At 34.1% G+C, this 14,525-nt stretch overlaps 1 protein-coding gene across 1 annotated transcript in view; it reads right to left on the bottom strand.

Moving 5' to 3' along the window:
* The window catches only part of LOC129798745 (dopamine receptor 1), a 97,476-nt gene extending 84,504 nt beyond the window's left edge, over positions 1-12,972 (bottom strand). Inside the window, exon 1 of the mRNA XM_055842057.1 lies at positions 12,295-12,972. Coding sequence (XP_055698032.1) covers positions 12,295-12,348 — 54 coding nt within the window. The 5' untranslated portion in view covers positions 12,349-12,972. The remainder of the gene's footprint in view (positions 1-12,294) is intronic.
* Positions 12,973-14,525: the final 1,553 nt, after the last annotated feature.

The following is a 14,525-nucleotide window of genomic DNA, read 5'->3' as shown; positions in this document are numbered from 1 at the left end:
ACAAACGTGATCTTGTAATTCGCGATGGGGCTCACCTAATTTATATTAAAACCTCCAAAAAGGAGAAATTAGAGCACTGAAGGTGCCACACATTTTTCACTTCATGAGAGTGAAGTGAACTGTTTTCGGCGACTAATGCTCATTCACTGAAGACCAAGTAACGACTCCTTTATATTCCTCTCCTGGTACATATACAGGAGTCGTTGAGATCAAGCTATCCTTCATTACCAAAGAGGATTGTAGGGGTTGGGTGTGTCAAGGAATAAAGGATTTGGATTGATGAATCTCAACTCTTTTCTTATACCAATAAATTTTAATCACGATTCATTACCTAGTTGCGACTACCATCGACATACGTATACCAATAAAAGATTCAGACCTTCCGGTGTTCGTCAGAGGCAGTTTCCTTTTCTCAAAACAAAAACTCAAATGTTCTCCAAGGCCTTCGACCCTTGATTTGGGTCTAATTGACTCGCTGACCCATACCAATGGTCGAAAGCTCTGGAGAAAATTCTAGTTTTCGATTTGATAAAAAAGCTACCTCTGACAAACACCAAAAGATCTGAATCTAAAAGAAATATACTTTAAACTTCAAATGATAAATCGTAAAGTTCAACTGTCGGTTGAAAGTATAAAAGTTCATCCAAAAAGTTTACAAAAAATAACTTTCTACTAGGGTAGAGTCAGTACTTTTTCGCCAGTAAGCACTTTTTCGCCACCTACAAATAAAATCACTTTTTCAGGGAATTATGAGCTCATGGAACTACGAAATGACTATTACTTCGTAACCTCTAGTCCAACGGATCAGAAAAGCATAACTGGTGCTCCACCGACTAGATTATTTGCAAGTTAATTGAAGAAATTGTCGACAAGGTGAACAGTCACCAAAAAAATATGGAGTTCTTAATAAACTTGTCAACGCTCAGACAAATTGTCTTGCAATATTTTATGTTTTTGCAGTACAGTATTTGATATTTTTTCACTGAAAGTCACTTTGTTATTAACTAAGCTTCGCTCTAATATCATTATTTAATAATGTTTTCCAAAAAAATAAAGAAATACGGATGTGGTGAAATAGGGCTTACTTTTTTCGGTTGTGTAAGTACTTTTCGTCACTCATTTTTCCAAGCATTTTACAAGTAAAAAACAGACGTAATTGTCAATTGATTTTTGTCGCAAACAAAAAAATGCAAAAAATCATTCGAAATACTCTAATAATTGTCTAATATAGGTGATAAATAAGAAAAGTACTGTGCAATGTACTTTTGCGGGTTTTCGAAAGCTGCTGTTTCTTAAAAATCAATTAAAAACAAATGGCGAAAAAGTGCTTACACTCAGAGAAAAGCACGCGTGATTGAAATCAACCAACAGGCGTGATTCCGTGATATTTTAAAAAGTGATAAATATGAACATATTTGTAATAAATATTAACACGTCCGTGATACAAATAAAAGAAATCACGTCAGTGATAAATAGAAACACAGCATGATTCTATTTATCAAAAAACAAAATACATTGACTCCAAGATTCGAACACGGGCGTGTTAAATAGAAACACGCCGTGTTCCTTTTTAATAAATGTACAAATTGCCCCAAAATATTAATCACGGACGTGCTAAATGGTATCACACCGTGTCCTATTAACAAATCCTCAAATTTCCGCGAAATGTTAATTACCGACGTGTTAAATAGAAACACGCCCTGTTAATATTTAACAAATCCTTATATTGCCTCAAAATGTTAATCACTGACGTATTAAATGGTATCACGCCGTGTTCCTATTTAACAAATCCTTATATTGCCCCAAAATGTTAATCACTGACGTATTAAATGGTATCACGCCGTGTTCCTATTTAACAAATTCTTAAATTGCCTCAAAATGTTAATCACGGACGTGTTCGTTCAACGACATCACGCCGTGTTAATATTTAACAAATCCTTATATTGAACCAAAATGTTAATCACCGACGTGTTAAGTAGAATCACGCCGTGCTCCTATTTAACTAAATCTTAAATTGCCTCAAAATTTTAATTACGGACGCGTTAAATGATATCATGCCGTGTTAATAAATAACAAATCCTCAAATTGCCGTAAAATGTTAATCACGGACGTGCTAAATGGTATCACGCCGTGTTACTATTTAACAAAACCCTAAATTGCAGCGAGGTGTTAATCACGGACGTGTTTAATGATATCACGCCGTGCTACTATTTAATAAAACCTCAAATTGCCCCAAAATGTTAATCACGGACGTGTTAAATGGTATCACGCCGTGTTACTATTTAACAAATCTTTATATTTCCCCAAAATGTTGATCACGGACATGTTAAATGGTATCACGCCGTGTTAATATTTAACAAAACCTTAAATCGCCTCAAAATGTTAATCACGGACGTGTTAAATTGGAACACACCGTGTTCCTATTTAACAAATACTTATATTGCGACTAAATGTTAATCACGGACGTGTTTAATGGTATCACGCCGTGTTACTATTTAACAAAACCTTATATTGCCCCAAAATGTTAATCACGCACGTGTTAAATGGTATCACGCCGTGTTACTATTTAACAAAACCTTAAATCGCCTCAAAATGTTAATCACGGACGTGTTAAATGGTATCTCGCTGTATTACTATTTAACAAAACCCTAAACTGCAGCGAGATGTTAAACACGGACGTGTTAATATTACGCCATGTTACTATTTATCAAATCTCTATTTTACCTCAAAATTTTAATCACGCATGTGCTAAATGGTATCATGCAGTATTACTATTTATTAAATCGCAAATTTTTCCACAAAATGTAAATCGCGGATGTGCAAAATAGTTTCACACCATGTCACCATTTATTAAATTCCTAATTTGCCTAATAATGAAAATAATACATGTACCAAATGGTAGTACTGATTAATACTGTTTAGCACATCCGTGACTCACATTTTGGGGCAATATAGCGATTTGATAAATAATAACACGGTATGATACCATTTAGCACATCCGTGATTAAAATTTTGAGGCAAAATAGATATTTGATATTTAGTAACACGGCATGATACCATTTAGCACGTCCATGATTAACATTTTGAGGCATAATAGCGATTTGATAAATAGTAACATGGCATGATACCATTTAACACGTCCGTGATTAACATTTTGGGACAAAATAGACATTTGATAAATAGTAACATGGCGTGATACCATTAAGCACGTCCACGATTAACATTTTGAGGCATAAAAGCGATTTGATAAATAGTAACACGGCATGATACCATTTAACACGTCCGTGATTAACATTTTGGGGTAAAATAGAAATTTGATAAATAGTAACACGGCATGATACAATTTAACACGTCCGTGATTAACATTTTGGGATAAAATGGATATTTGATAAATAGTAACACGGCGTGATACTATTTAGCACGTCCGTGATTAACATTTTGAGGCATAATAACGATTTTATAAATACTAACACGGCATGATACAATTTAACGCGTCCGTGATTACCATTTTGTTGTAAAATAGACATTTGATAAATAGTAACATGGCGTGATACCATTAAGCACGTCCATGATTAACATTTTGGGGCAAAATAGGTATTTTGTAAATAGTAACACGGCGTGATACCATTAAGCACGTCCATGATTAACATTTTGAGGCATAATAGCGATTTGATAAATAGTAACACGGCGTGATACCATTTAACACGTCCGTGATTAAGATTTTGCGATAAAATAGACATTTGATAAATAGTAACACGGCGTGATACTACTTAGCACATCCGTGATTAACATTTTAGAGCAAAATAGATATTTGGTAAATAGTAACACGGCATGATACCATTTAACACGTCCATGATTAACATTTTGGGGTAAAATATATATTTGGTAAATAGTAACATGGCGTGATACCATTAAGCACGTCCATGATTAACATTTTGAGGCATAATAGTGATTTGATAAATACTAACACGGCATGATAAAATTTAACGCGTCCGTGATTAACATTTTTGGGCTAAAATAGACATTTGATAAATAGTAACATGGCATGATACCATTTAACACGTCCGTGATTAACATTTTGAGGTAAAATAGAAATTTGACAAATAGTAAGACGGCGTGATACTATTTAGCAGGTCCGTGATTAACATTTTGGAGCAAAATAGATATTTGGTAAATAGTAACGCGGCGTGAGACCATTAACCACGTCCATGACTAACATTTTCAGACATAATAGCGATTTGATAAATACTAACACGGCATGATACCATTTAACACGTCCATGATTAACATTTTGGGGTAATATAAGAATTTGTTAAATGGTATCACGGCGTGTTATTATTCAACTCGTCCGTGATTAACACTTCGCGGTAGGGATTTGTTAAGTTGGAACAGAGCAAAATAAAATTTTAGTGAATAGTATCACGGCATGTTATCATTTAGAATGTCCGTGATTATTATTATGTGGGAATTTATTGAGCTTTCTTCATGGTTTTTGCTCTGCAATTTTGGTAAAAATGTCAAAAATTGATGCATACTATATGCCGCAGCTTCCTTCAAATGCATATGTGTCGCTCGCATGAATTATAAGTTACAGTGTCACTTATAATTCATGCGAGCGACACATTCGCGTGTGAAAGACATTTTCGCAGAATTTTCATTCGAATAAGGTGGAACATCCACCTTCACCCTTTTGATTGTGCTGCTTTACGGCGGCTGAAGGGCTCAATGCGAGCCAGTAGATTTAGTATTGGGTAGATTTAGTATTGAGAACACGGCGTGTTCCTATTTAACACGTTCGTGATTAACATTTTGGGGCAATATAAGGATTTGTTAAATAGTAACACGGCGTGATACCATTTAACACGTCCGTGATTAACATTTTGGGGCAAATGGGGGTGGTCGTGATAAATACTAACAAAATATCACATCGATAATCACGGCCGTGCTTGATTTTTCTTTCCTAAATATCACGTTTGTTATCACGCGTGTTGCAATATAGCACGTTTGTGATAAAAACTGGCTTTTCCGAAACGTGATTATATTTAACATTTTTGTTAAAAAACAACCACGGCTGTTGATTGGCTGTTTTAACACGACCGGCGTGTTAGCATTTATCAATTTTTGATTAATAGAATCACGTTTTTCTCTGAGTGTACAAAGTGGCGAAAAGTACTGAAACATGCACTGTTGCAGGAAATGTATTTTTTCAACTAGATTCCCAAAAATTCTCGGAAAGTCTCCTGGTTCATTAGAGAGACAATGCTTCAAAGCACTTGTACAGAAAATTTCTTTTTATTTCTACAAAAATTGTAAGAATTACAAGGGTACAAAACCTTAAGGTGGCCAAAAGGGCTTACTCTACCCTATTTCATTTTTTTACTTTTTCAAGTAGAAATTTCCATTTTACAGCGATTAACGATTGTGAAAATTGTAAGTTAAGCTACTTTTTCTGTATTGTTTTTTATCCTAAAAATTACATTAAGCAGTAATGAAAGGCATTTTTTATTTTTTTTTTCCTTACACAGAAAAAAGTATTTTGTAAAAATGTTCGTAAATGTTTGTGAATTCCTATTGGGGAGTTACAAAATGCTCGTGAATCGTATAACCCACAAACAAGTTCGTAAAAGTTTGTACTTTTACAAACATTTGTTCGTAAATGTTCGTAAACACACAAAAAATGTTCGTAAAATTTTGTCATTTGTCCGTAAATGTTCGTAAAATGTTCGACAGGAAAACAAACATTTACGAAACATTTTTTTGTGTGTTTACGAGCATTTACGAACAATTGTTTGTAAAAGTACAAAAAATGCTCGTGAAGTGATCATGTTACGAACAATGTTTGTGAAAATAGTACAAACTCTTACGAACATGTTTGTGAGTTGCACGATTCACGAGCATTTGGTAACTCCCCCATAGGAATTCACAAACATTTACGAACATATTTACGAAATATTTTTTTCATTGTAGGATAGACTTACTGCTAAGACGGCGATAGCCAAGGAAACGAGAATTGAAAGAATTTGAATATAAAAAATTTAAGTAAAGAAGAATATTCAAAGTATCAAAAGTTTAAAAAAAAACTGAAATTAAAATCAAAATCTATTTGATATCGATATCCAATTGAAAAAATGAAACTACTAAGTCCTTAAGATTTTGGGTAATAAAATTCTTGGTTCGGTCCCTCCTGAACCCCATAACTGTCAAAATAAATAAATTTACTACCCAAGTTCGGTGGTAAAGTGTAAAAAATTTGCCCATCCCTGAAATTGAGTTGAGTGTGGAATCGGTGTGAGGAATCAATGAAAGTCCATCTATTTTCGCACAAAATATCCACTGAGGATTCTCATTCTGCACATTTAATGGATTTTCTGGGTGAGGATAGTTGGTTATCCAGCCAGGAAAAAAAATCCCTCCCCTTCTGTAGGTGATATTTCAAGGAGTTTTCTTGAATTACCAAGAGGTCAATTTTCTCGCTTCGGCTCTAAATTCAATAGTCTGACCAGTGAATTCAACACAACTTGCAGGGGAATAGGAGATTAAACCGAGTGAGTTGAAAAGTTAAACCAGAAACTTTTAACCAACATACTGTGGAGACTTAAATTTGCTCTGCACGAAATGTGAGTACATGTAGTTTTTTGAAGGGATTGGGCGGAATGGGGGATTGAAAGGTAATTCCGAGAGCAACACTCTCGAGGGCATAACACATTAAATTTTCCAATGTGAAAAGTTCACAAAGCTGAGATTTAGTCCGATTTACTTTTCACACTAATTTAATCATTCGACAGTTTTTTTGGGTGAGGGAGGCATGGTACAGAGAGATATAGAGCGGATAAAACGAGGGGTGGAATATGAAAATTCATCAGTGTTGTGTTAATTATTAATGGTTTTTCAGTATTAAATTGCTAAATAGATCATGTATGGAATTTAAATTGTTTTATTCGACAGTGTGGCAGAGATTTTAATTCAATTAAAGTTTTGACACAGAAAACCAACTCTCCCTACAAAGCTCAGCTAAAGTTTACCTCTGAAATTTTTATGACATTGTACTCGTAAAAAGCATTCATTAAAAAAACTTTACACACAGCGAGCTTTTATGCGATGGCCAATGGTTAAAATCAATTGAAGATGAGCCCATCTATCAATTTATTGCCAAATGGACTTTTAATATGCACAGCTGAAATTTTTATTCTCTGTTTTTGTTTTTCCCCGGTGGAAATAACATCAAAAAGTAAAATGTAATCTCATGGAAATTTTGGTGAGCGACTTTGGAAAAATGTTTGAATAAAATTGCCATAATAACTTGTTGATTTTCACCCATTCTCAGCCACATATCGTAACATTCTACACTGTGGGTCGATCGAATTGTCTCAAGAGGCCTCAAGAATAAAAGTAAATATTGCTTTTTGGTTGCACTACATGCTGGAAATTGTTATTTATATTGTTTGTATTCGAAGAAATTTGTACAACAAATAGGATGTCATTGAACTAACTTAATCTTGGTTTCCTCAAAGACGTATTCGAATTTATTCCGATATCTTTTGAATTTTTAAACGGAACTTTACGTATTTGACACATGAGCGCTGCTCCACTAATTCGAAAATGCGAAAAAGAATATGTGCTCAAGTGATAATACTCTATTTCTTTTGTCACTATTGTTAAATATATTTAAAGTAAAGTGCCCTCAAGTCGACCGGTTCCTCAATTCCACCAGTAGAGTTATTTATTCAATTTATTTATATTTCCACTAATATTTGGTGTATGATGTAACATTAATAAGTCAATTATTCTATAAATAAATACGAATCAGTGACAATTATATAGAAATTCAAAATTAAAACATTTAAATATTGACCACCGGTCAAGTCGAGGAACCGGTCGACTCGAGGGCACTTTACCTTATTGTATATTAAAACTCAGCATTAAGACAAGCGAATATATGCATTTTCCTTGCTTTTTCTGATTCAAATTTTCGAAGGTCCAATAGTTAGGAAATGTTCTTCTTACGAATTCTTTTAGGGATGAGCAGAGCCGATAGAGTGTCAGAAAAACAAGGATATCAAACTCCTATTCACGGGCGAAAAGATCGAACAAGCCGAAGATTTATTGTATAAAGTGTCTCAGCTAATAGGTAAATATCGCTGAAGTTCGAAAAATTCAAACTGATTTTCTAAAGTTCAAACAAAAATGTCACGTAAGTTCATAAAAGGTTTTGTTGATATAGCTCAGTGGCAGTGTTCAGCAAACCTTTCAAAAAGAGAAATCCAAGCCAAATCTATTCGAAAATAGACAGGCTTTCCGTACAGAAGTAGATCTTGAAAAATTCGAAAATCTATTTAAAGATCTAAAAAAGAGACTTTCTTACTTCTTAAAACATTCGCAAGGTGGCGGAAGTTACATCCCGTTCGAATTTCGAAGTGCTCAAGTGCCAAAATATGACGGTCTTCGCATTGTTTTGAGGAAAAAAATAGAAAAACGACGTTTACTGTTCTTGCCCTAGTATTTAATCACTCCATAATCACTAAGTAACCTTTCGCCAGCTTTTTAGTGTGATATTTCATAAATTTTCCCCACTTTGCTCGAAAATTTAGTATGAAAATTCGAAATGGAATTTGAATTCTTCGAATTTCAACGACTTTTTGTGCAAATAGAGTTCCACTTACCTTTTATCCAAGACACTATTGGAGAATCAAAATCTACTTTTGTTTGGGCTCAGGAAGTGTTAAGTGCAAGTTCATATACTCGCCGTTTTAGCAGTCGCTGTTCTTCCAGTTTTAACTTTCGGTATTTTAGACACTTCAATCGTCAACAACAACGGATGGTGGGTGCAAACACAAGTAGAGTTCGATTCTCCACTAGAGTCTTGGACAAAATGTAAATGAAACTCTGTTTGCACAAAAAATCTTTCATGTTCGAAGAATTCAAATTCTATTTCGAATATTCATACTAAATTTTCGAACAAGGTGGTGAAAATTTATGAAACATCATACTAATAAGCTCGAAAAAGAGTTGCTCAGTGATTATGGAGTGATTAAATAATGGGACAAAAGCAGTAAATGTCGTTACTTTGTGCTTTTCCACATAACTAAGTGAAGACGAACACATTTTGACACTTGAGCACTTCGAAATTCGAACAGGATGCACCTCTGCCACCTTGCGGAATTATCAAAAAGTAAGAATGTCTTCGATGATCTTCGAATTTTTCAAGCTCTACTCGTGAATGATAAGAGGAGGGGAAAGTACTCTCCCTTCGACCGCTCATGCCTTCGAATAATGTAAATTTTCTTTTATTTTTCCTAAGAGACTTACATAAATTATCACGTAATTATCAATAAATGATATTAAGCTAACTAATATTTAATAGAAATGTATAAGTCTCTTAGAAAAATTTAAAGAAAATTCACAGTATTCAAAAGCATGAACGTTCAAAAGAAGAGTACTTTCCCCTATTTGAAAATTTGCAACTAAACTGATTTTTTGTACTTCTGTGGAATTTCAGGATAGTAAATCGTTTGACGGTGAGTGCATTCAAGATGACGAATTTCAAGTATTACTCTCAGAGATCCAAAAGGCTTACACTTTGTGCCAAGACAAACGCATGCGAAAAAGCAATTCTAGGAATGGTTGGAGACCACAAAGATGACCACTATACAGGATGAAAAGTTAATAGTTCACAACAAAAAGAAATTTAATGAGCAAGAACAAAAAAAACATAAGGAAAAGTGGTTGGTCATGAGTCGGATGGAAAGCGTATTGCTGAGTGGAAATGGTACAATGAGTGCCGATTTCTACAATCTGGTTTTTGCATTTGTATACTTGCGAATGCAGCCCAAAGTGATATTCTTAAGAGAGAGAAAGGTAAAGATCCTCCTTAAGTGCTAGAATTAAAGAAAAGCTTACGAACAGGAGGGGTCAAAGTCACCCGCATCTACGGTATAAAAGAAAGGAAAATCAAAGCAAAACAAACCCGCTATTCTTCTTCCTATTCAATTTTTTCACATTTTCGAAGTTTTTCGAACTTGAAACGGGTAAATTCCCTCTGATCTATGTTCAAAACGGTACAGAAAACCTCACTTAAAGAGAGAGCTGTCAAATCGAGAATCTTATTACTCATCTTAATGACTAGAGGCCTAGACAGACCTGAGGATTAGCCGAGAGACGGTTTAGCACAATTTATATTAGCAGTAATGGTTAAACTACTTTTCCATGATTTTTCCCTAAGCCGTCTCCCGGCTTAAGTCGTAAGTGTGTCTAGGGTATAAGGATCTTTTAAAAAGGTGATACAGCTTTGGTTATACTGATAATAAAGTAACGAAAGTAAGGGCCTCGACAGACCTGAAGATTAGCCGAGAGACGGCTTAGCGGAATTATATTAGGAATGACAATTAAACTACTTTTCCATGATTTTCCACTAAGCCGTCTCTCGGCTTAAGCCACAAGTTTGTCTAGGACATAAGGGTGCAGATAGGCTTAGGCTGATCATCAAGAATACTTAGCCTGTAAAATTTGATAGGATAGGGTAGAGGCCTGCTGCAGACAAATAATTGTCTATAAAAAGACACTTTCACATAATATTAAAATGTTGTAGGGTAAAGTGCTATAAGTTGGACATAGTGTTACAAGTTGGAAAATTCGCCGGTAGAAGTTGGACATGGCTTTTTTCTTGATAAATACAGTACAAAATTTGTTTTTAAGCACATGGAACCAAATTGTAAAACTAAAGCATTAAAAATATACAAATAAAAATGAAGTATTAAATTTATCAAGAAGAAAAGCCCTGTCCAACTTGTACCATTGTTCAAGTTGTACCACTTTACCCTAATAATGAATCGCCTCTGCCCCAAAAATTCCCAGGATTATCTACATTGCAGGAAAAATGGTCTTGGACAGTTTAAAATGGGCTTAGAAGATTTCTTCAATACGTGATACACCGGATTGCAACATGATTACATTGTAACAAATATCCCGCTACAATTAATAAATTGAATAAATTAAATTGAATTAATAATAAAATTTTTATTAATAAGACTTTTTTCATTTTAACTTTCCTCTGAGAAGAAGTAGTAAGCTGAAACTTGGTATGGGATCAAGGTTTATGATAGGTTTCTAACCATGTATATAGGGTCATCCTCCCTCCCTGTGCAATAACCGTTTGGAACCGAACAAACGTAAAGTGAAACTTGTACTCAATTTCAACGGTTCTTGCACACCCCTGATTTAGTTATTTAAAATCCTTGAAAATATTATACTACGTTAAGTGGAGACAGCGTTTTGATCCTTCTGAGATTGAAATATTCTCAAAAGCATCCAAAACTTTAATAATATTTTTTTTTATCCGCCACAGGTTTATTATCACAAAAAAATTTTAATTGCTATTCATTTTCGATGAAACTATGAGTCCTAAAAATGAGTTTTAGTACATCCATGTTCTAAATATTTTGTACTATTGAGAGCATTTTTATTAAGGAAGATTTGACTTGATCCTAGAATCTTCTCAAAATTGAAAAACTTTGAGTTCAACACAGAGAATCATTATTATAAACTTCACTTTCGTTTTGTTTAATTTGTTGTATAAAACTTCCAATTCTTTTAGTTAAGAATTATTTAATTTTTCACTGGTTAATTTAGTTCACAAGAAATGTTCTATTTGGTTAGCTTCACCCTCAACTTTGTGGGATACTTTTAATAACTTCACCCGTTTTTTAATTAAATTCTTCAATATTTATTTTACGTCTTCGAACTTTTGAAGTTATTGATTGCTAATTAATTGAATGTTTGAAAATCATTTTCTTTCACTTCAAAGGAGTATTTTATTTGAGGGAGTTTCAGTGTTCTTCTTTACTTTTGATATTTTTACCGTACTTCCACAATTTCTTAAATAAAATGATAACAATCTTTGAGAAATTTAATTTATAAATAATTTAAGTTTGCGTGTAACGTATTTGACAATTGTTAATCCAGTCGCCGAACGGTAGAAAGAACCTAATCATCGATCCCTATATCCAGCTTTAATCGTTATTTCAGGCCAGTATCTTTAAGTGATAATTCCCAAATGCCTCTTTAGGCAGCTGAATTAAGCCACTCTGTGTACGCAAAAAAGTGGAAAAGCACCACATACCAAAGCTTCATCCATGAGTACCCATTCTTTTCTTAAAGAATGTTTTCTTTTGGTTTTATTTCCTTCTGTTTTCCTTTTATTCCCAAAGCACTTTAACCCCTTTTTCGTGGACAAAATGCGTGAGAAATTCTTACGGTCTTGTGACTTAGGGTTAAGATAAATAATGACATATATCGTACCGTGCTATCCAAATATCCCGTTGTAAGAAGCTTAATGTCTACTTCGATATCCATGGTGATAAAGTAATCCTGTTTAGTGCGTCCTGAGAGTTGATTTATACATTACAATCAGATTTGCACTCTGGTATAGCAATTTGATGATCTTCTTATGATCCTCCTTGGAATTTTCTACCATCTCTTCAGGGAATTTCTTCTTCAGCCAAAAAATTCAATCACGCACTCAATAAGCACTTCACCTGTACATTTGGTCAGAAAATCTTAAGAGATGATCCCCAGGGTTCAAAATATTATTTCACAATTATTGGATTAATTTTTTTTCTCATTGAACACATAGCACCAAGAAATTCATTTGTTCCCTTTGCTTTTTGGATGAAAAGAAAGCAGCACTCCCGAGAATTAGCATAAAATCCTCATTCACTTAAGCTTGGTAAATTAGCCTTTCACATTGTCGCTCACACAACACAACCCCTTTTGCATTTTTCCTCAAGCAAAAATTGTTGCAATTGAGGTTACGGTGAAAAATAAATTGCAAGTAATTTCTTTTGTCACAACCAAGAACAATTATTTGGGTAGAGGGTTCTTTCCTCACAAGATTGCCTTTTGCTTCTTTTCTCAAAAAGAAAATCCCACTTTGAGTTGCACAACTGAACTTGAACGTTCAAAAGTTCATCACATACTAACGGTTTGCCGTTCAAGCTACCGAGAGCTTTCGCACACAAACACCAACACAAGCCTCATTCACCCCCAATTCTGTACATATATACATACCAAGGGGAAATTTTAACCCTCCGAACAATTTCCCCAGGTTACACTGCAAAAAAACTCTACCCCAAACTGAAAGCTCCTGCACTGAATTATGCATAAATGCACCACAAACTGCTTAACATCATTGCAAATTCATGCACGAAGCTTAGATCAAGAAATATATTCAATCGGCTTAAAGTTCAAGCACTAAAGCTGCAATAAATATTTATTGACAAACTTAAAACCTCAATATTCACATAATATCTGAATGAAGTATTTGCTCCATCGTATAGCTCAATATTTAGTGGAATAAACATTCACCATCGACAATTTTGTTCAATTATACGACCGGAACATCTGCATAAGAGAGCTTTTTGGGCCAATTTTTGGTGAGTCTCATGCGCTAAGTGATGGAAAATCTGTGGCAGAGCCATATGTTTCACATGGACTCATTTTCCGAACAGAATCATAAAGAGGTTTCCTATTTTTATGCCTCATATCACCCATGGAATGTGCTTTTGGAATATTTTGCGAATAGAGAACTACTGATAAATTTGTTCAGTGCAAAAGTGGTCTATTTTAAAAGTGAATTGCATATATGATAGGTCCTTTTACTCTGAATGTCTCTCATAACATTTTTTATAAATTTTCTTATCGTTGTAATTTATATTCATTCTATCGTGTGATCTCTACGGACATCGCCGGCTTAGCGTCATGATCAATACTCAAAGAACAAATCCGATGATCGTCAGATGGGAGGAGGTTTAGCTCAGAATAAAAAGATCTGAAACTCCTACCATCCGACGATCACCGGATGTGTTCTTTGAATTAATATCAACGTCGATTCACTACATTATGATCAATACTGAAAATAAACTGAAAATAAATTTTTAAAGCAAACAAAACGGTTATTTTTTTATTTTATAGAATTTATTGATTTGAATGAAAGTGAGTAATCAATTCATAATGAAAAACAAATTAGAGAACGAAATTACAGAGACATTTAAATTAAATTAAATTAAAAAAAATTTAAAACATTTTCGTAAAAATTCTTACAAATGTGATTATTCTAATAAGGAAAACAATATTTTCAACGGAATAAACAACTACTTATGTCGTGTTTACTGTTCATCTTCAAAATTAGACAAAAGTGTATTTTTTTGTTTTTCTTTAAGAAATAAACAAAGGACAATGGGCAGAAATGTATGGGAGCTGGTCCAACCCTTCGCCAGAGATGGGACTAGGCCCATTCTGTAGGTGTTGGTGTATGACTTAAAATTTACCGAGACCAAAGTCAAAAAGGACTATCAGTCCTTGGGAAATTAACGATATCCTTCGAAAAATTCACAACTTTGACAATTTATTACTCGAAAATGGCTTAACCGATCTTAATGAAATTCAGGATAAAGTCGATGTATGACTTAAGATTTAAATCAAAGGCGTGCAAGAACCGTTGAAACCGAATAAATGTCAAATGAAACATATAC

This window comes from Phlebotomus papatasi, chromosome 1 (genome assembly GCF_024763615.1).
Source record: "Phlebotomus papatasi isolate M1 chromosome 1, Ppap_2.1, whole genome shotgun sequence".
NCBI lineage: Eukaryota > Metazoa > Arthropoda > Insecta > Diptera > Psychodidae > Phlebotomus > Phlebotomus papatasi.
The sequence above is the reverse complement of the archived record's forward strand: the minus strand, read 5'-3'. Positions and strand labels throughout refer to the sequence as shown.